The sequence below is a fragment of the Anguilla anguilla genome, chromosome 5 (genome assembly GCF_013347855.1).
Source record: "Anguilla anguilla isolate fAngAng1 chromosome 5, fAngAng1.pri, whole genome shotgun sequence".
NCBI lineage: Eukaryota > Metazoa > Chordata > Actinopteri > Anguilliformes > Anguillidae > Anguilla > Anguilla anguilla.
The window spans coordinates 30971941-30994697 of NC_049205.1; the positions used below are offsets into that span (position 1 = coordinate 30971941).

The 22757-nt window shown below is 38.2% G+C and overlaps 1 protein-coding gene across 5 annotated transcripts in view; it reads left to right on the forward strand.

Moving 5' to 3' along the window:
- Positions 1-700: 700 nt before the first annotated feature.
- mybpc3 (myosin binding protein C3) overlaps positions 701-22757 on the forward strand; it is a 69546-nt gene continuing 47489 nt past the window's right edge. For 4 of the 5 annotated variants that reach the window (XM_035417794.1, XM_035417797.1, XM_035417795.1 and 1 more), the window contains exons 1-7: positions 701-864; positions 9594-9863; positions 13236-13664; positions 14100-14186; positions 16189-16337; positions 16606-16723; positions 17027-17075. In XM_035417794.1, the coding sequence (XP_035273685.1) occupies positions 840-864; positions 9594-9863; positions 13236-13664; positions 14100-14186; positions 16189-16337; positions 16606-16723; positions 17027-17075 (1127 nt within the window). In that variant the 5' untranslated portion in view covers positions 701-839. The remainder of the gene's footprint in view (positions 865-9593; positions 9864-13235; positions 13665-14099; positions 14187-16188; positions 16338-16605; positions 16724-17026; positions 17076-22757) is intronic. The other variant, XM_035417798.1, reaches the window with a different exon arrangement.

Sequence of the window (22757 nt, forward strand, 5' to 3'; positions counted from 1 at the left end):
CCATGTGTTTTAAACATTTGTATGTTTAAAACATATAATTATGTACTATATATGAGCGTATCTTTCCTTTTTATAAGAAAAGGTAAGTCACAGTAAATGTACTGGCTTATTCAATGGATTAGGAATCAGAAAGTTTGGGAACCACTGAGCTAGGGTTGATTAAACCCACTGTGAACACAAAATAAGAGCTGTCACTAGTTGTCACCATTGTTTTTGCAGTGAAAGGCCAGCATTGTTGTTATTTTGGCTTCTTTATTACCTTATTGCCAAAGGATAGTCAGTAATTCAGCAGCACATGCACAATCACAGCAGTTGGAAAGTTATTTTTTGAGGCTGTGAGCCCAGAAGAAAATGTTAGGGTGCCCCCTTTTACCCACACCATAAAAGTATTCCTGGAAGTACTCAAGCAGTGGCGGGAATTTGGTTTTAGTGCCCAGCTGATAAAGGGAATGTTTGGCCAGTGGTAGGGAAGTATTCATTCTCTTCACCACTTTCTTGTCAAGCTTGATGGGTGGAGGGTGGGTGGAGGTGGATAGTCAGGATGGGGGTAGGGGTCAAATCTGAAGAGTGTGAGCGACTTTGTCATTGTCATTTGCTAAATATAACTTCCCTCATCCTGGGATCTGTCATGTGGGTGAAGTGCCTGGGAAAGGATATTGCTGAAATATGGTTGTGTGCAGCCAGCCAGGGTGGATGTGCAGTATCACATTGTTGAAAATAAAAAGGAGTGGGAGGATACTCCAGCCTCACTCTGGGAGAGGGGTCGAGAGGTTTATTAACGCCACAGAGCGTGGGTTGTAAAGTCTGTCTTTCAAGACACAGAAGGACACTCAATCAACATGCCAGAGCCAGTCAAAAAACCAGGTAAGCATATCTCATTGGATTAGCTTTAATTTATGAGGGTGTGTCACCTTTGGTTCTGCAAACCGAGTGGCATAAAAGGATATGCATTTTTTTAGATGATGGAATTGCTTTTTCATTTACCTGAACTTCCAAGGATTTAGATACCGGAAACAACTCTTGACCTGGAAATCTTCCGTATTACTCCTATGCTGTCCTCCAATGTCTGGGCTCTACACAGTAAAATGTCCAGTGCTAATACAACTCTAACGGCGTTAATTCAACTCTTACCAGATAACATTTGGTCCCACATTCCAGAGTGGGAACAAATGTTATTTGTTAATAGTTGAATTGACACTAGACATTATACTGTGTACTCAGTACCTCCTTAATCTGAGGGAAGAACTTTGCTAGGAACTCTATGAAGCCTATGAATCATGTGGACTTTTTCCAATTATCTACTTTGAACCATTTTATCAGTGCTTTGACTTGATACTGACAGAAGCAAAAAGTGATAACCATCACAGATATTGTGCTAGTATCCTCTGGAAATGTTCTTGAATTTTTCAAAAAATAAGTTTTTATTTAAGGTTTGTGACATTTTCCAGAACTGTAGAGCGCATAACCTTACCTTGGAAACTAAATGAAAAAGACATCAACTTCATGTGTCTTTTAAGGGGTCGAATGCTTTATTTGTAACACTTTTATTTTACAAAAATGCTTCAACGGTAATGTCAGAAATGTCATTACCCTGCCTTTATGTATGCAGTGATCAGTTTGAATCTAATATTTAGAATATTTTCTTTAAAATTGGCTAATTAATATTTATGAATAATTAATAATAATATAATTAATAATTTATCTAGTGTTTGAAAATTACCATAAGCTATATTATGCTAGTTATTGCTCTGTCAGCACTATGTAGGCTTTATGAGATTACATTCATTTAAAGTATGACACAACACCGCAACCCAAATATGTAATAATAATTAGTTAAGTCTCTCTCTCTCTCTCTCTCTCTCTCTCTCTCATTGGTTGCTGTCCACTTTTTATTTTCAAAGGAAAGTGCAGTCTGTCCAGGACTAAAGAGTAAACCGCAGCTCAGGTTACTCAATGTACTTTGTCAGCTGCACATTTAAAGCCCAATATCCTTGCTAGCATGTTGCTGTAGCACTATCTGTGGTATGCCTAAATGTTTCAGCATTCAAGTAGATTAATTTTTCAGTTGAGGGGTTTCTCATGAGAGCTGTCATCAATGAGACATATGTAGAATATTGTTTGTCAGGTCTGAGAGTGTATTTAATAAACTAGAGTAACAGGGTGCCCTGGATGGTCCATGCTTTCCTAAAAGGATCAGATGTTATTGACCTATACTTGTTTGAATGTTGAACTGGAAAATAAACAGCTCTTTTAAATATTCACATTCTGTTCAGTGCTAAAGCAAACATTTTCATCAGCTGCATTGTAATCCAGCCTTAACACTTTGTCACATTGGCAGTGCAGGAGGGTGTGCAAAGTGTGACTCATTTCTGTACAACGTGGGCCTTTGCACCAGTAATGAAAAGGAGCTTGGATAAAGTGTAATTTCATATGCTATTCCAGTTTAATGCCCTGTCTGTTTGAGCAGTAAGTCCATAACTTTGAGCTCTGTAGAAGGAATTACATTTGATTGTTTTTTTCTGCCTGGAGGAAGTTAGTTTATTAGGCAGACTTGGGAGCTTCGACATAGCAGTTGTAGGGGAGAGGAAATAACTGTTTTAGAAAGGAAATAACGGTTTTTGTATTTGGCTCAATTCTGAAAATATCACTACAGATAGATTAATCATTTTTAATACAAACAATCTACATCCCTTGGCTATGATTACACACCAAAATTACATTTCTGAGACATTCCTTTCACTAGCAATCTGACCAAAAGTACAGAGTAAAATGTTACATTTAACCCCGATGCTGGGGTAAAAACTAACGCAGCAGGGGGTACACCTAACAGTCTTAATAGTTTTAAAAGTTAACACAAAGTAAGGCAATTCAATACAATTCCACGTTGCATGATGCAAACAGTCTTTAATTAATTTTTAAAAATTATATTCATATGTTTTTCATGGCCTACCTACTGTATATCAGTGAAAATCTATCACAAGACTGTACATAATTTTCCAGTTCTTGTCTAATGCCTATTCAATCCAAACAACTGTATCAGTCAATGTCACATGTCACCACGTGCCTGAAGTTAAAGTTCAGTGAAATAAATGTATGAAGATTTGTTCAACTTCAGTCTGAGTTGAACAAATCCTATAAATCGGTTAATTAATGGTCTACTGACAATAAGCTAACAACCCTGTTTGGTTTAACCCCGCAGGAGGGGTGTCTTACAAAGTGATGGTAATTCTGCTTGTTTGACCTGAAATATGTCGTTCAAGCTCAATGCATCTACCTAAAAGGTCTGTGTTACATTTTACCCCATGTTAGGCTTTACCCTGCTCTCCCGTAATTATTGCTAGAAAGAGGCCCTGTTACCACTAAACATTATGAATTTGAATGGAACAGCTATTTTATATTTAAACTTCACTCCTAGAGATGTGCAGTGGAAAAAATCACAAGGAAAAATCTATAGTTACAGATGCTAAATATTGGATTTTTTTAATGGTCTGCACAAACCTGCCGACAGAATGGTAGCGTACCCATGTTATGTGCCCTTGCTTTTGCTCAAAGTTTATATTGGAGGTGACACAGTCCATATTTTCCACTCTCCTGGTTGACATTCTGATCCCAGTTGGTCTTATCATCGTGTACTGAAGGGGAGCTTTTATTAGTGTCTGCAATACTGATGTGTCCGTTTACATAATCACGTTTTGTAAATGCCCAGCTAAACTAACAACTGTATTTCTACACTAAAATTTGTGGCACTCTTAGGATATTTTTTCACTTACAGCTAAATCAAACATACTCAGAACACATGTACCCAATGGTTCATTTGTGAAATGAACAGAAATGAACAAAACAAGATCACCTGAAGAGATGACCCGCATCTTTTTAAAACGGACCCAAAATAATCTTTGTTTGGAAGGTGTTCTGCGTGAATACAAAGAGTTATTTTCACGTAGGCAGTGAAAATACCTTTGGTGGACTCTGTGTCACAAGCTTTAAATAGTATGGTGGTAAGTTAACCAGCTGTTTTTTATTGATTTTCCGAGCACCTAAAATTCAGACACATTGTCAGTTGTACCAAGTGGATTTATACTTCTTAATCAAAATATACGGACCAAGCACCAGTGCATTGGCTCTAGTCCATATACCAAAATATCAAAATATATGGACTAGCGCCAGTGAGGTTGGCTTCAGTATATAGTAGGTCTTTCAGCCACCCGTTTCAATGTTTGTTAATGGTACCAATGGTCCAAATACAAAGTCGCTATTTTTTTACTCTCAATAGTCTCAAATTTTTCTTTATCTAATGCCTCCCTATGTATTTATTAAGTTATTGTGCCATTTGGACATGAGGGGGTCATTTAATAAAATGATTCTTTTAATGTTCATGATTAACACATTTTATTTAGACAACCATATGTAGTAATCTAGCATTTCTACCAGTAAAACTTTAGGAAAGTCTGCAGAAGTGAACCATTCTTCCTATGTGCCATGCAATGGAAAGAGAGATCAGATGATCCCTTGCCATTACCTGTGTTGCAGTCACTTCCATATTAATCTGGGCACCGTAGGTGTTTATTGAAGGGTATGTACATATTCTATATTTACCCTCATTCATGAGGCACATAGCAACATTTTACCTTGGGGGATATTTATGTGGAGGTCATGTATGCAAGATGTTGCTGACATAAAAAGTCAACAAAGCAAGTGAACATAAAGTCTCATATATCTTATCTTTGTAATTAGATTTTATTTCTGTAGAATGTAAGACCTTTATCATTATTTATCTTTTTCAGAATACTAAGCAATGAATACAGTATTATTTTATAGTAACACATGTAAAGTGAATATACAGGTTGCAAATACTGTTTCAAATTTAAACCATGGAAATTATAACTCACTTTCCAAGTAACCACCCCCTAAATCCTAGTACAACTGCTATGAACTTTAAGTGCACTCTGAAATAATCTGACACACATTATGGGTGGAGTTCTGTAGAATAAAGCAACCAAACCGCATAGCGTTTGAAATTGAGAAACCATCCTGTGGCACCATCACGGGACTTGGCAACACTTTCAGAGCAGTACTCTCCTTCCATGAGTTACCAATGCTTCCCAGCAGTGCTACCCTCTAAGGTCACAAAGCACTGCACCACGACCGAGAGATTCACAATGCCAGTTACTGTTGTCACATTGTTCAGCCATGTATTTTCATTTCCATGGTGGATGCATTGATTGTAGAGATAGATGTGTTGCTGAAAGATTAAATAATCTTTATAGCTCTTGCACAATATCAATAAATACCTCCTCTTGAATCTGTCCTTTTTTGCTTGTGTCTGGTTCCTTGCATTTTGAATGGATATTAATTATACAGCTTAAACAGCTGATTATTTTAGGCATCTAAAAAAAAAAAAAAAATGTATAGTTGGTTTCTAAATTTGTGAAACGTGTGAAATACCAGATCTGTGGTGTTTTGCGCAACATGACTTCTAGCAATAGAACATCCTTACATGTCCCATCTCATTTCAAGTAATTAATGTTAGGCAATATGTAGTCTAATAAAAACACAAACATTGTTCATTCAGGGAAGGACGTTTTCTGTCCACACAATTTCCTTTCCTTACACCAAAGCAACTATTCTGTTTAGTTAGGCTCTTGCCTCTGCTAACTACACAAGATTAACTGTCACAATGACTGCATAGCTCAGCTGGTGGCAGCTTGCAAAATGCATTTTCTATGTTAGTCTCTGCTCTGTCAAATAAATGTTTTAAAAAAGGTTTGAAGAGAATCAAGGGTAATTTGAACATACATCTACAGATAATCCAATGAGTCTCATAGTTATTGCAAGATCATATTTAAATTAAACAGACGGTCAACACAATATGAATATGCATACAACAGGATATCATAGCATATTTGCCTTAAAAGACATACATATGCAATGTTTATGAGAGTTGAATATCTGCAGACCTATGATCTCATGCAGCAGTCTGAGCACAGTTAACATATTATAGTGGTGCATACTGTAGGGGTCCACTGATGAGGGATAGCCTTCATGTGTGTGTATGTTTTAATATAAAAAAGAAAATATTTGGAGGACTGTATGATCATATGTGCATGACTTGCAATTCACACCATAATGTTGTATTAATCCCTCCACCTCTCAATGGGCCTCAAATTATTCTTACTTTTGTTCTTAAAAATGTCCCTACAAAAAACGATATTGAATGCATGACACCGACACATGTACAGATCTTTGTTTTTGTACATATCTCACGTGTATGAGATGATGAATGCTGGCTGTTTGTAAATTTTATGTGTAATCCTGTTCATGTGATTTTTATAAGGAAACAGTCATTAACAAATACAGATAAGAAAAAAATTATGAATGTTCTTAGAAACGTTCTTACACTATATGCAGTTTCCAATCAAATGTGATTGTACACCAGTGTTTCCCATTAATTACCTAGACTGTGGCAGCCCGCCATTGCTATGTAAGAATTACTGCTGAAAATATTTCGGTTATATACGTTATAACGTTGAAATTGAGTGTCTTTAAATAGGTTAGTGGTATTATATATTGTGGATATTTCACACTGTAATGTAAGCGTTAGTCAGTAGTGTAATAGTTTTTGTGAAGCAGTGATGATGTGAGAGTTGGAACATTGCCAAAACGTGCCGGACGGTTGAAAATTGAATCCCATCCCCACACAAGAAAACATACGAGAGCGCAGAGTATAGATATACATACAATAGTTAATTATTACACATTTAGGTACTGTACCGCTTTGTCTGACAACATTTTTGCATTATTTCTTAATCTGATAGCAATGTTTCAACCTTCATAAGGGGCTCATTTATATCCCTTATAATGGACAAAAAGCATTTCATTCATTTTTGGAGAGGTACAATACAAACGTCAGCTACAAAAGGCAATGAGAGTTGATGAATACCATGTCCTATACCTATAAGATAAATCATAAATCTGTATTAAAGGCCCCCACGCATGAAATATGGACTTCTGTGTTTATGTGTTGAACAATGTGTTTATGGTTAAATTGCTTACTAGAGCACAAAATTGTTTACAAGAGCACAAAGTTCTTAATTTTACTCTCAAAGTGCACCAGATTGATGCATTTAACTTTAAAATGTACAAAATTTTCTTCCAGGGGAGCATACTCCAGACCCCCCTAGAGGGTCCAAGGTCCACCCACCATAGTCTCACAAAATCCTGTGGGAAACACTGGTACAAGTTTCATGAATGAGGCCCAATGGATGTACTGGACCTATACACCTGTTTGTAAGAAGCTGTTCATTGGCAGACAAGGATGAAATACGTATCTAAAATATCAGTGTATTTTCATTTTGATTCATACTAACACTATAATTTCCCATTCACATGGTTAATTTATAATTTATCCAAATTAAAATGACGTCACACCCAGAGCTGGCTGCTGGCATAAACCCTCTATGCAGTCATTTAGAGCCACAACCATCCCTGGGCCACACAATTCAAGTTCAATTCAGTTGTACAATAATTTACATGTCTGCAGCTGTCAATTCTATAGCACATGATCCCCCGCCCCCATCCGCTATTGGTCCTGACATCATTCTTGTTTAGGGCCACCACAATCCTAGAGCTGGCTCAGTGTACTCCCCAGATTGATTGTTTACAGACACATTTTTCAACTGGGGTACTCCATTTGACATCTCGCCCCCAAGGTTAGGCAACGCTGAGGAACTGTTAAGAGATGTTGCTGTTGTAATAATAGCCAAGAGAAATGTGACCAGTATTAAAACACAAGTGTTCAACAAAATGTGAGGATGCAGCATGTCACTTGCTAGTCACAACACCAGCCATGATCTAAAGCTCTTTTATGGACTGGTAGTCAGGAGTTGTATACAGCATTACAGAGAATATGTAAAACTGGTAGATGCTGACTGTATCAAATGTGGAATAGGAACTACAGGTTGAGCAAGTAGGTTTCTTGGGTGTAAATGATGTAGCATTCATGCAAGTGTTACAGTAGTGAACTATTTGTTCATGTTAGGAAATATTTATTTTAGTATTTCCTGTCAGTACATAACATAACACAATAACGAGAACAAGCCATTCAGCCCAACAATGCTCGCCATGAAAATGAAAAACGGATGAAAATGTGTCCTGTAGCCATGAGTTAAATATGGAACACCTATTCTACTGTCCAAATAAGGGACAATTCCGTATTTTGTGGGATTTGTGACAACCCTAAATAAAGCTTGCAACAGTAACTAGAAATGTGATTCAATGTTGCCATCAGTTGTGAACTTGGACATTGAAAAGGGGAGGGGATGTAACAACAATTCAAAATCGAAAGAATAATGTTGCATTGTTTCTGATTGCGCTACAAAATCCAGCATTCTAAAGCAGTTAAAACAGCAACATTATTCTTATGATTTTGAATTGTTGTTACATCCCCTCCCCTTTTCAATGTCCAATTTCACAGCTGATGGCAACATTGAATCACACTTCTGGTTACTGTTGCAAGCTTTATTTAGGGTTGTCAACCATCCCACAAAATACGGAATTGTCCCTTATTTGGACAGTAGAATAGGTGTTCCATATTTAACTCATGGCTACAGGACACATTTTCATCCGTATCTTTGTGAACGATTGCGTTTGTAGTAACCACTCTTTTGAATACAATTCAATAGTTAGTTAGCTAGCTAGCTAGCTAGTCGGGATAACAAGCATGCCGTGAGACCATTCTGACCTAAAACACAGAATTTTAATATTGGCCAGGTGACAAGTGCTAGCTGGCATTCAAACCCAGTTTCACTGTGCGACCACACCATTTTAAAAAGCAAGACAGTGCTAGAGAGATTAATTTGACTGAGTTATGGTTTCATGCAGATTTCTTAAATAATGTAATGACAAAAATGACCAAAATTGGTGCTAATTGTATGGTGTAAAATAAGAAGGAACTATTTTTTCTTGATATAATCATTGTTTTCATAGAATTAACGACCAGAGGTTTTTGCTTAACAGCGGTGCAAATAGGACTGCTAACCAGAGTTTTTGAATAACAACGGTCAAAATAGAACTACTACTAGTTTTGCTTGACAGTGGTAAAATAATATGCCCAAATGCCTGCAGAAGGATATTTCACTTTCAGCTGATTAAGTCGATAAAAATCAATAAATATAAAAGTAACCATATATAGTCATTGTTGTTAACCCATTGTATAAGTGGAATAAACCCCTCCGGGCTGTCCCGTTATTGGAAAATAATGTAGGCTACTTCGGGAGTGGTTAAGCGGGCCTCAGCTTCGCCTTGGCTGCATCACCACCCCGTCGTACATTATTTTCCAATAACGGGACAGCCCTTCATGATTTATTCCTTACATATATATAGTCATAGCATTCACTGACTCTTACAGACTGGAAACTTGCAGACATTACATAAACACTTGTATTAGCACTGCATTAAGCTTTTAAGGAAAGGAAATGGAACCATACATTTCCAGATGTGTTACTGTTTCAATACTGTATAAACAGACCAAACAAATGTATGTAAGTATGACTGAGTGAGCTGTGGTTAAGTAGCTTGCCTGCCTATGTCCACAGTCTCTGCCTTCAAAAAGAAACCTAAGACTACAGAAGCTGTAATCGGAGGAGATGCAGTGTTCAAGGCAGAGACAGAGAAGCCAGCTGCCAAGGTGAAATGGCAACGGGACTCCACAGAAATCACAGATAGTGATAAATATGTCATCACCACAGACGGGAATAAGCACTCACTCACCATCAAAAATATCACTAAAGAAGACGGTGCAGTCTACGCTGTGATTGCCGGGAGTTCAAAGGTCAAATTTGAGCTCAAGGTGAAGGAACAAGGAGGTAAGTGTTTAAGTCAGTGATTGGCTATATTTTCTTTGACAGCAGACAAATGTCACCAACACTAAAGTATGCACTTAAGACTATCACAGGCATTCAGACTGTTGAAAAAGCCTGATAACAGCTTATTGTGCTCCAGAATGGACTGGAGTGGGGAAAATAGGCTAATATAAACCTGGCAGCATGACCTTGAGTGAGTGTTCTTGTACATTGCATCATTCTGTTAACATCGACACATAATTAAGGTTAGCTGAGTTAATGTGATGTTGTGAAGTGCTTATCCTAGTATTTGTGGTCATGATTCAGGGTTAGCTGTTATATCAAGAGTAACTGATTTCCTGGGACTATTGATTAAGGTATCAACTAACTGGGACCAAGCCTTAAATACTGTCCTAGTGAGCATTATAAAAAATACAAAATACAACACAAATAAATATTTTTTTTAAATTCTGTAATTATACATACATTTGAATGGCTTCATGCTATGTTTCAACCCACCAAATTAAGCAGTATGATGCACACCGGGGATGTATCAGTACGTGTAACAATGCATCTGACAGTGCATTTGGGGCTGTCAGATGCATTGACAGTCCTAAATGTATTTAAGTGTTGAGAAACTGCTGTCCACACATAAAATTATAAAATGTAAAAAGCACCATTTTGGCTTTGAAGGCAATTCAGCAGTGGCAGCTGGTGACTCCAAAAATTGGGGAGGACAGGAAGAAAACCAACCCACGGCGTCATGTTATTTTACACTAGTTGGCTACTTATCTCTACTTTTTATGTTCAAGTTATGTTATGTTATTATGTTCAAATGTAGCAATAATCCAACTAGCAACCTAATGCAAACTTACTATACAACTAAGGTAAGTAATGCACTCAAAGTTTATCCCCATCTTCCAAGGAACAAATATCATATTATCATTTATACAACGGCTTGGCTGAATACTCGATTCTGATTGGTCCAAGGGTGGGCATTATTTCTCAGTAAAGGGACACCTCGGCCTTTTAACAGTTCTAAAATCAATGCGCTACCATATCCAGCATTCTAAAGCAGTTTAAACAGCAACATTATTCTTTCGCTTTTGAATTGTTGTTACATCCCCTCCCCTTTCCAATGTCCAATTGCACACATTTCTAGTTACTGTTGCTAGCTTTATTTACGGTTGCCAGCCATCGCGCAAATCGGAATCGTCCCTTATTTGGATAGGCGTTCCGCATTTAACTCATGCTAGGGGACGCATTTTCATCCGTATGTTTGTGAACGATTGTGTTTATAGTAACCGCTGTTTTGATTACAATTCAATAGTTAGCTAGCTAGCTAGCCCGGATAACAAGCATGCCGTGACCTAAAACCAAGAATTTTAATATTGGCTAGGTGACAAGTGACGGCGAACCTGTCATAAAACTAGCTGGCATTCAAAACCCGTTTCAGAGGGTCTTAGAAAAACCTTATGTCCAGCGTGACCACACCATTTAAAAAAGTAAGACAGTGCTAGGGAGATGAATTTGATTGACTTATGGTTTCATGCAGTTTTATTAAATAATGTAATGACAAAAATTAGCTAAATTGGTGCTAACTGTATGGTAAAACGAGAAGGAACTATTTTTTCTTGATAGAATTATTGTTTTCATAGAATTAACGACCAGAGTTTTTTGCTTAATAACGGTGCAAATGAAACTACCAACCAGAGTTTTGTTTGACAACGGTAAAAATAATATGCCCAAACGCCCGCGGAAGAATATTTCACTTTCAGCTGATTAAATCGATAAAATCAATTAATATAAAGTAACCGTATTGTTGGTAACTCATTGTATAAGTGGAATAAACCCCTCCGGGCTGTCCCGTTATTGGAAAATAGTGTAGCCTACTTCGGGGCTGGTTAAGCGACCCTACATTATTTTCTAATAGCGGGACCTGTCATGGTTTATTCCTTACATATCATATTACAACACAAAGGATGAATATAAAAAAGGGGCCAGGTGAACGAGAGAGAAAGACACATCTAATCACTGCGGGCTCTGGATGGGAATGAACTTCTTGTGTGCATAATGTGTCACTAGAATTAGCATTTTCAATCATGGTTATCTGTGGAGCTGGTCGTCCAGCAGTCTTGATCCCAGAGACTGTAAAAACTTGATCCTCACCTGCTGCGTAATCCAAACTGTGGAATGGCTCTGACAACAAATAATCCACAAGATGTTCTTCCCCATCCCACTCTCTGCATTTGCGTCCATGCCCCTCTGTGACCCCCACACTCACGCTGCCGTTAATTGCCACGTTAGCAAATAGCCGCACCACTCTCCTCAAAATCCATTCTCGCCGCGTTAGCTCAGTCCTTCAGGGTTGCTACAACAAGCTGTTGCGTTGGCTAACGCAAGTAGCTAGCTACTGCTCGATAAAAAAGGGAAACGTAAATCTGAAAAAAGGAAATTTGGAAAACCTCCTCTGACTCTATGGACCAGCCTCCTCTGGTTGAAAAGGCTTAAATAAAATGTAATTTTTTAGTGATGTGTTTTAAAAGTAGTTCGCAATTTGCACGTTGTAATACAATACAGTGGTAGAGAATTGAAGATAAAATTTGGAAATTATCATTGGACCAACACAATGTCAATATTGTATTCTAGTTGTTGATTGGTTAGGGAGGACGTCCTCTCTTGGAGCATCATTTTATGTGTTTTGGCCAACAACAGATGAAAAAATGAAATGAAAAATGAAAAAAAAATTAAGTAGGCCCACATTAAATTGATATGAGATCCCGCCCTAAGGAGGACAGCAGTTGCCTGTCCTTCTCTGCCCCCCACCACCACTTCACACAGACTGCCCTTTCCCCTCTTGCCTGCTGCCCTGCAGGTGTTGCTGTTGAAGCACTTTAATCAGAATTTCAATAATGGATTTTTACCAAAGACGAGATAAAAAATATTTTAGAAATGATACTGAGATTTGGTAATGGTTTATTTAAACCAATTACTCTTTTTTATATTTTGATCTCCCTCTTGCCTCTCAAAAATAGAGGAGGAGCAACCTCCTCTGCCTCTATGGACCAGCCTCCTCTGCAATACAGTATATGGTCATTAAGACTTATAAGTATCTGGAATGAAGGTTCATGTAACTTACTAGGAAATATTTTCAGAACATTTAATACATTAATGTATTTAATTTATATTTGTGTTACGATGGAGCAGTCTTAATTGACATCATATACAAGTTTTCTAGTAAATGTAGGATTGAGTTTAGGTGTAAGATGTGTACACCTTCAGGAATTACAAGAAGTATATCAGATTCTGTTCTTCAGAGGTTCAAGGTAAAATTATGGAACTACAAAATTATCATTTTAATTAGCTGTAAAATGTCACTGTTCACACTGTTTACAGAGCAAATTGAGAATGGCTCCAGTGGCACTCAAGATCCACCACCTGCTTCTGCAGAAGAGCAAGCTCCATCTCCTGCTCCTGCTGAAGAACCTGCTGCTTCAGCAACACCAGCTCCTGCTGAAGAACCTGCTGCTCCATCTCCTGCTCCTGCTGAAGAACCTGCTGCTCCAGCAACACCAGCTCCTGCTGAAGAACATGCTGCTCCATCTCCTGCTCCTGCTGAAAAATCTGCTGCTCCAGCAACACCAGCTCCTGCTGAAGAACCTGCTGCTCCATCTCCTGCTCCTGCTGAAAAACCTGCTGCTCCATCAACACCAGCTTCTGCTGAAGAACCTGATGCTCCAGCAACACCAGCTCCTGCTGAAGAATCTGCTGCTCCAGCACCCACAGTTCCAGCTGAGGGGCAGCAGGAGAGTGCAGCACCTGAACGTGAGTAAACATATTACATTCTGGTACATTCTATGCTCACATCATTACTCTCTCAACAATAGGCACACATTCTTCTGTCTTCCATGCTCAGCGTTGTTTCAAATAAGTCACTGAGAGCTGATAGCTTGTTTGATGCGACAGATTACAGTTTTAAAGGAAACATCAATTGTCATTTTTCACTGAAAATTATCAGGTATCTGCATGTGGTTTGCAAATTTTTCCAGAATTTCAAATAGACATTTACATCTGGTGAGAATCTCATTGGACTTAATGTTTGGACATTTTTTGCAAAATGACCAAAACAAAGAAATAAAGTAAGAGAAGTAGGTGTGATTGGTGGTTAAACCATTTTTGGTTAACCATTTTTGTTCCACTGGCAGTCTATTTTATGTGATGGTGTTGCATTGCTCATCCAGTTTCTTCCACCTTCCCCAGATTTGTCAGAGAACCAGCTGCCAGACACAAGGCAGGACCTTACTGGACTCTTCATGGAGAAACCACAAAGTGGGGAGGTGAATGTAGGTAAGGAGGACCTACAGAGTGGAGAGGTGATGATAGATAAGGAGGACCTGTAGGGTGTGGAGGTGACTGTAGGTAAGGGTACTTGTATAGTGGGGAGGTGACTGTAGGTAAGGAGGACCTGTAGAGTGCAGAGGTGACCGTAAGAAAGGAGGACCTGGAGAGTGGGCAGGTCACTGTAAGAAAGGAGGACCTGCAGAGTTGGGAGGTGACTGTTGGTAAGGAGGACGTGTAGAGTCGGGTGGTGAATGTAGGTCAGAAAGCAAGGCATTGCAGGGAATTTAAAATTGAGACACTGCATGAGACAGATTTACCTCAACAAAACTGTTAGCGGTGGAAAAAATGAACACTTTCATTTAACTGTCAGACAGATGATGATTTAATCTAGCCCATTTATTAATCCAAAATTAGTTGCTATTTCATAATCTGAATTGATTGAAGTGCTCCTTTATGGAAGCTAATGCATTTTGATCACAGGGTTCTGTGTAAAGAGCACACATTCACAGTATTGTATCATCCATTTAAAAGGCTCTGAAAGTCCTTTTGCTTCTGGAGGAGATGACCAGCCCAGAGCAATCCGAGAGTACCCTTCAGTATTTACAAACATAAAGACTGTGTTCTGCATGCTATTCCACACTATTGTGGAAGTAGAAAATAACCAAGAAATGCAGTAACTATTTGACCCCTTAAAGGAGAAGCATGTTTAGCTATGCATTGAAATGCCTATGCCAAAAAGAAAAACAAATCAAACATATTGTATATATAAAATATATAGAGAATGCAAAATATGAGAAGGTATATAGGCATAACAGTTTGATATCAAAAGGGTTTCTTTAATATATGGGAAATACTTGCTGATTGAATGGTAATTATAATATATTATATTTTTATTATTTTGTATACAGTATGTCACACAACAATATATTAAAGATTCATCACAATGCATATTGCATATTAAATTTCATGAAGAAGAATATAATATACAGTATTCCCTGGAAAAGTTCATATTTGCAAAATGTAATATTTTTTAGCCTGAGTGCTAAATAAACATCCATTTTGAAAGAAAGTTTTGAAATTTCAGGATATGCCAAAGTACCAGTGTAACACCCTGCCACCCTTTGACTTCACTGAGAGGGAACCTGAAGTGACTATTACCAGCAGGCTTTTTTGGAGTCCCCAACAATGATATGGCCTCTGTCTAACTGAATGTTGGAATGATGTCTGGTGTCCAACTAAAAAGGAACATTTTACACTTCAGCATTTAGCAGATCCTCTTACACACAGCCACCCCAGATTTTCTAAATTAGCAAAACATAGCATTGATTCTAGGTTGTGTTTCATGTGATAGTGAGCTGACCCTTCAATCTGCTTACCTATCAAAACTTTGCTCATATATTTTACCCTTCCATACTTACAGTTAAAATGCCTATTCGACCAATTCAAGTATAATAACCTGCAAAGAAACAGAAAAGCAGGGGTTCATACACATCATCAACAGTTCAGTCATATTTGAAACAGTTGGAAAAGGAAGAAAGGTCAGATGAACAGATAAACAGATAAACATCAACCAGATGGCTGTTTGCACTATGGAGAGAATGTGATTGCTACAAATGCTTACTGGCTGTCAGGTGAGACTGTACAAGGTCTGTGAATTAACACTTTGGTAAATTCATATAAATAAACTACCCAGCTGCTCATCTCCTTCAAGCAGTTCAGTTTGATTGCCCGGCAAGCGGTCAGAAAATGGTTTTCCATGTTATTACTAGTTGGCTACTAGTCACTCGTTGATATTTTTTCTGATTCTTAAAATCTTCTGGAAAATGTACACTGTGAAGAATTTTGTGACAGTCTGTTTGTAAATGGAATGACTGAATGATTGATTGATCCCAAATAACATGTATAGTAGCCTGAGCAGGATGGTAGAACAAGTTGCGAGCTTCTTCACACAGTTGGTGTGATTGACAGACCTGATGCCGAGATTAATTTCTGTTCTCACCATACCTAGGTGGAAACATCACATTCACAGCCAAGGTGTGTTCCTCCACCCTCCTGAAGAAGCCCACTATCAGGTGGTTCAAGGGGAAGTGGATGGATCTGGCCAGCAAGGCAGGGAAACACCTGCAGCTGAAGGAACTGTATGACCGAAACACCAAAGTAAATCCTGGGATTCACACACACATGCACGCACACACACACACATGCACGCACACGCACACGCACACGCACACGCACACGCACACGCACACACACAAACACAGTGTCCAACTTGACTTCCCAATAAAATTTTTTTCAGGCTTAAAATTGTAGGCCCGTATAACCACAGGCATTTCATGCAGATTCCAATGTTCAGAGACACTGTAGTTAGAACCTGCCACCTTATAAGACTCATGAGTACTGTGTGAGATCTGCTGTTGTCTTACAGGTGTACACCTTTGAGATGCAGATCATCGGTGCCAAGCCCAACTATGCTGGTGGATATCGATGCGAAGTGTCCTCCAGAGATAAATTCGATAGCTGCAACTTTGAACTCACTGTGCATGGTGTGTAGTCTCAATGCCCAATGCACTGCCCAATACCTAAAGTGCTGCAGTTGGATATGTTTTTATCTATGCTTCACAGAGTACTGCAGCTATACAAAAATCTATTTGAGACATTTAATTCATGCCAAAAACATCATGAGCTAAACCTTTGTCATTTAAGTAATCTAAATACCTTTAAATACACATTCAAACATTATATTTTAAATATTGTATGAATATACTAAACTCGTTATAAAATTGTCAGTTTGTCTATTTTCAAATGAAACTGCAATTATGTCCTGCTTTTTTCTTTTCATTTAACAGATGCCCCATCTGTTGGAGAGGTTGATATCCGTGCAGCATTCAGACGCACGTAAGTTCTTCAGCCGCATGTTTCATGTGCAGTGCAGTATTTGAGATATATTGACAGGGCATTTATTGTTTCAATACAATGACATTTTAAAAAGTGTAAGAGCAAGTGACCCCTCAGCTCATATCAGAAAAATACATTTTTCATCAATAGAATTGATAACACAGGGAATTGGACTTGACTCTGGATCCCAATGATCCATTGTTGAAAGCATCCCAAAACTGGATAAATAATTCATTCATTGAACAGCTGGTGAGCTGACCAGCTTTGTTCACTTCAAGTAAACACTTGAAGTTACTAGACTGCTTATAAAAGTATTTAGTACTGTGTGTAATGGCATTCCTTCCACACAGTATAATGGAAAGTATTCTACTTTAATATTATTTATGTGGGTCCAAAGGGATTTAATACACTCTGACTAAAATCTACTCAATCAGATTTAACACTGAACATTTTACTATGTAAAATGCTCATTTTACATTTTGTATTGATCAGTCCCTATCAAGAAACCTAACCTAACCTGGTTTGTATTGGCTACAGACCTATATCTATAGGTAGTGAACCAAAAACAGATTGAATAATAGTATTAAAGCCGCAAGCGACGTTGGGAGGGGTCCAAGCATTGGCACAATTGCGCCCCCTATGGAGCGGTTTTTAAATGGTTTTGTCCTCATGATCATATACCTTCACCCAACATATCTACTGCATCGCCATGGATGTCTCCTAGCCGCTAGGCGCAAAGGCCTTTACTATGTCGTAACACTAAAGGCTGTTTTATACTTCTGCATAGTACACGTAAAAATGGGTCTGTGTAGGGGTTGTGTGCAATGTGCGACATGTGCGACGGTTGCAAACCACGGCCACGTTGAAGACGCAGACCTCCTCAAGAAATTAAAAGCACATAGTTAGTAACCAGTGCCCGCATACGCCGTAAAGAAGATGATTGGTTGACTGCTGACATGAGGTCACTGGCATACGATTTTGACTAACAGGTTATAACAGTTGATTCACAAAACCGATAGGCAACGTTAAATATGCGACCAAAAGCGCTTTTGTCAGGTGAATGTCTTCGTTGCAACAAGTTACATCTAGCTGAGCATTTTTGTTGTCACTGGTGCAGTATATTGCAGGTTTGGAAATATGAATGAAGGTGTTGTCTTTTGAACTATAACGGTCAGTAACAAAATCTAATTACGTGGCCTGCGCAACCTGTGCAATATGCCGCACAAATGATTTGGCCCTTCGCGAGTGCCGCACACAACGGAAACTATGCAGACTACGCAAAATTATAAAACAGCATTTAGATGGTCCGGCGTGTATGTAGAGCTGCAGCGCTTCCGTGCCGCAACTAAAATAGGCGTCAGACACATATTCCAATCCATTGCTCAACTTAGCAGAGAATGCACATTTCAGACCGCCTCAGAGACAGATAGAATAATAACACATAAATACACATTTCAAATAATAAATACGACATTGAGAAAAAAACTAAACAAAAGACGAAATATCAACTCGCGACGCGCGTGCTGCGCGCAGAGTAGCCTACCATATTATTTATTTAGACATTGGCAGATAAGCAAATTTTCGGTTACGCTGACCTATAAAACGCTATTCCAAAAGCAGTCCCAGATATTGACTGTAGAATGACATGGTATAATTTTTAAAAACTTTGTCTCGTTTATTTCGTTATTCAGTGAGCAGCGTTTTCACTGCTGTATTGGCATATTTTATGGCTAATGTCGGGTTTATCTTGTTCCTAAGGAATATTACATTACATTACATTACAGGCATTTGGCAGACGCTCTTATCCAGAGCGACGTACAACAAATTGTATAACCATAACCAGGAACAAGTGTGTCGAAAACCCTCGAGAGAAATACCATTCCAAGTGCAGGGAACAACCGCTAGTTCAACTTGGACCCTGTAGGTTAAACTGATTAACACTAGCACAAACAAGAACAGCAACAACGCAGTCTATGCAAAAATTCAAGCAATAGTTAAGGCGAGTGCATCAAGTCACCTACGAAACAGCTACCTAGTTACAACCCTAAGCTTACAGTCAATTTAGAGATTAAATTGAGAATACGATTTCTCTCAGCATAATGACGGATTCAAAGACTAAACGAACTCACCCGATATTGTCTTCAAATGGATCCATGCCAAAGAAAAGTAATGATTCATCCTCTCAAAAAGCTTTTACTAACAAACTTTTAGTAGCCTAGCATGCACTCTGGCAGGCACTATCTTCCATTGCTTCCCCGACGTTCAGACCCTCCCCTCACTGATAAAAACTAGATCCTACGGTGTCGGATTACTTGCGTCGCCATGGATGTCTTCTAGTCGCCTGCCGTAAAGAAGTTTACTAGATGTCCTAACACTTTAGATTTGGAGCTACAGCTCTTCCGCACCCCAACTAATAAAAAAGTCCAAATGGCGGGTAAACAATATGGCGGACATAGGTGGTCCTAATAGCAAAGTTTTAGAGCACATAAAGGTGCATCGATGAAGTTTTGTGTTGATCTGACTTACGGTGTGTGGGAGTTATGGCCTTTTACGCATGACCCTTTGTTATAGCGCCACCATCTGGCCGACATAGGTGATTTGTAGTGCCTGAGTAGTGGGGGGCCATAGGAACCCACCTACCAAATTTGGTTGCTCTAGGACTTATGGTTGCTGAGCCTCAGACACTTTTAGCGGAGAAAAATAGTAATAATAATAATAATAATAATAATAATAATAATAATAATAATCCACCAGCTTCGCTGCTTGGACCCCTAAATATAATTTCAGATAATAAAGCACCGGTCCACCACAGGTGACCAGTAGGCCTACAGTCCATACACACTGTTGCATAGTGTCTTTCAGTATCAACAGAAGGACTATGATACCATTCTTCCTTGAGGAAGTGTGGTAAAGATCATGCTTAGTTGATTGATCTGGGTCATTCCAGAATATCCTGTAAATCCATGATTGGGTATAAATAGAGCCCACACTATCACGGAACCATCAGAACCGGTGTGTTTCCATTTTTTACTTAGTACCTGAATTAATCCCTTGATTAAATTGGAAATGTTCACCCATCTATTCCAATCAAAATCACATTGAAAAACGATATTACCAGCTAAATATTATTGACACTTGTAAAGGCTTGTTTGGTCTCTTTTTCACTTTAGTTAGCATTTAGTTTTTTATTTTAGTTTATGTTAGTGGTCATGTTTTGGCATTCATCTATGAAACTGGGTGGGTCTTGCTGAAAATGTAGTTTCAGTTCTTATCCGCAACAACCAGTGAATATGTGTCCTCTTCCACTTTCCATAGAGAACCATCCTGATCTGTGGCTATCAGATAACAGTTTTATTTGTGTCCCCAAAAGTTGTTTATAGACAAGGTTTGTAGACCCCTAACTATGTATGTTTTGCTGGAAGACATCAGCAGAGACTGTCACCTCAATTTAACTAAACACATACATGATTAAACCAAACAAGACTTAACTTTAAAGTCAAACTAATGTAGTTATTTGCCACGTTGTCATTAATTCTATGTAATGATAAAAAAAATTATGATAGAGATAAACTTTAGAAAAGGTTTAAAACTGTTTCTCGACAGTTTATTGCTAATAAATGAATAAATAAATAAATAAATATGTTGAGCTATTTATGTGTTATAAAAGTATTTAGTACTGTGTGTAATGGCATTCCTTCCACACAGTATAATGGAAAGTATTCTACTTTAATATTATTTATGTGGGTCCAAAGGGATTTAATACACTCTGACTAAAATCTACTCAATCAGATTTAACACTGAAGTATTTCACTCAATGAAATATTAATATTTCAAGTATATGGTGGAAATCTATATTATCATGCATTTATTGATCCCTAAGGTGTTCATAATGCACATAATACAGTCATCCATAGACTCTAGCAGTCTCATGGTTAAAATGGCTTGCATTGCAACATCTTAAAATCTGTTTTTTTGTGTTTTCTGTTGAACGGTGCTTTCTGTCATTCCTTCATTGGATATCAGTTTTGCATGCTTCTCATTTGCCAGCCTAGTTCTGTGAAAAAGAAGACATACAGCACGCCCTAATATCAGTTGAATGATTTGTTTGCATTTTGCATTAAAGAAAAGAAGTTATCTTGCCAAACATGTTTCAGTTATGGGCTATTGTACAGCACTGTCAAGCAGCAACCTCTCCATATACAATAATCTACCCAGTTAAATTGTAAAAGCAGCAGGTTTAGATAAACCAGTAGATGACCACTACTATTTTGTTGATTCTAATGAAGTTACCATTTTAGTACATGAGTCATACAGACATCTACTGACATTGACTGTTGACTTTCACATGACTAGATCCATATTTGAACAATAATGATTATATTATCTTATTATATGCTATTATGAGCTATATTGCATGAAAATATGGTTAATGTCAGACGATTGACAGTTGAGCTGTGCACTAAAATGGCATTATGTTAATTAGATTTGAAGAAAATAGCTTTCCACTCTAATTTGATTTACAGGAAATGCATCAGGACAGTTTGTTCTGCTATGTTTGAATTGCATATGCCCTTAAAGAGTTTGAGTCCCTTTTATTGCATCCCCTATGCCCCAAACAGCAAGAAACACCGATCCGGCCCAGAGTCACTTGCTATCTAGGGTGTTGTTATCAGTTATTCATTATTTTCTATTACATTTTTATGGTATTATTCATTTATATATTTGTGCAATGAGTGTGTTGAATGTACAATGCTTTATAAATAATGGTGCTATTATTTATTTTCTCAATTATGTACCATTTTTAACCAGCAGGTATCTGCAATAATCAGGTAGTAATGTGTGCGAGATGAACATATGACTTACGACATAACATGTTTTAGAGTTTTATGCTGCCACTATGTGTGTATGTGTGTGTGTGTGTATGTGTACGTGTGTGTGCATGTATGGGGCATAGTGTGTGTGTGTGTGCGTGCGTGCGTGTATGTGTGTGTGTGTAGGGGGTATTATGATGATTAATCCTGAATCCTGTCCTGACATGCCAATCTGCTAGGAGCATTTGTGCGGGAGGAAAAAAGAAGAGTGGAGCAGGTGGAAGGTAGTCATGTGTTTGCTGCAGTGTCAGGGCAATATTCACGGAGGCAAAATCAACAGCACAGTGGCTGCAAAAAGTGCTTTGACTCTTCCTGAGGAATGAATCAAGCACTATACGCCCAGTTTCAGCTTTGCTCTAAAGGATAACAGAAACTCTCTGTTTCCTTGCGTGAATATGACACTGCCTTAAAAATGTTTTGGAAATACAGTGGTAATAATATTGAAGGGAAATATATTACAACATTTAACAAGGGTAGGTGAATTCAGCCCTCCAAGAAAAGGACCTGGGAATCAATATTTGCCAAAAATAGCAGGAATTTTACTATAGCTGCAGATCCAAAAAATCCCATTCATCTGAGAACTCAGATTCAGTCTTATGGAATCTTCTGTATTCTTGAACTTGATCAGCCGAGCAAATGCTGAATTTAACAAAGATGTCATGTAAGAACTGGGAAAAACATTAAACCATGATGAAATTTGTTTTTCAAAGACAAATGCAGTACAATCTGGAGCGGAATGAGAGAATGAAAATGTAAGTCCTCCTAGCCTTCAAGGACTGAAAGGGCAACGATATACTTCCCTTCTCTAAAT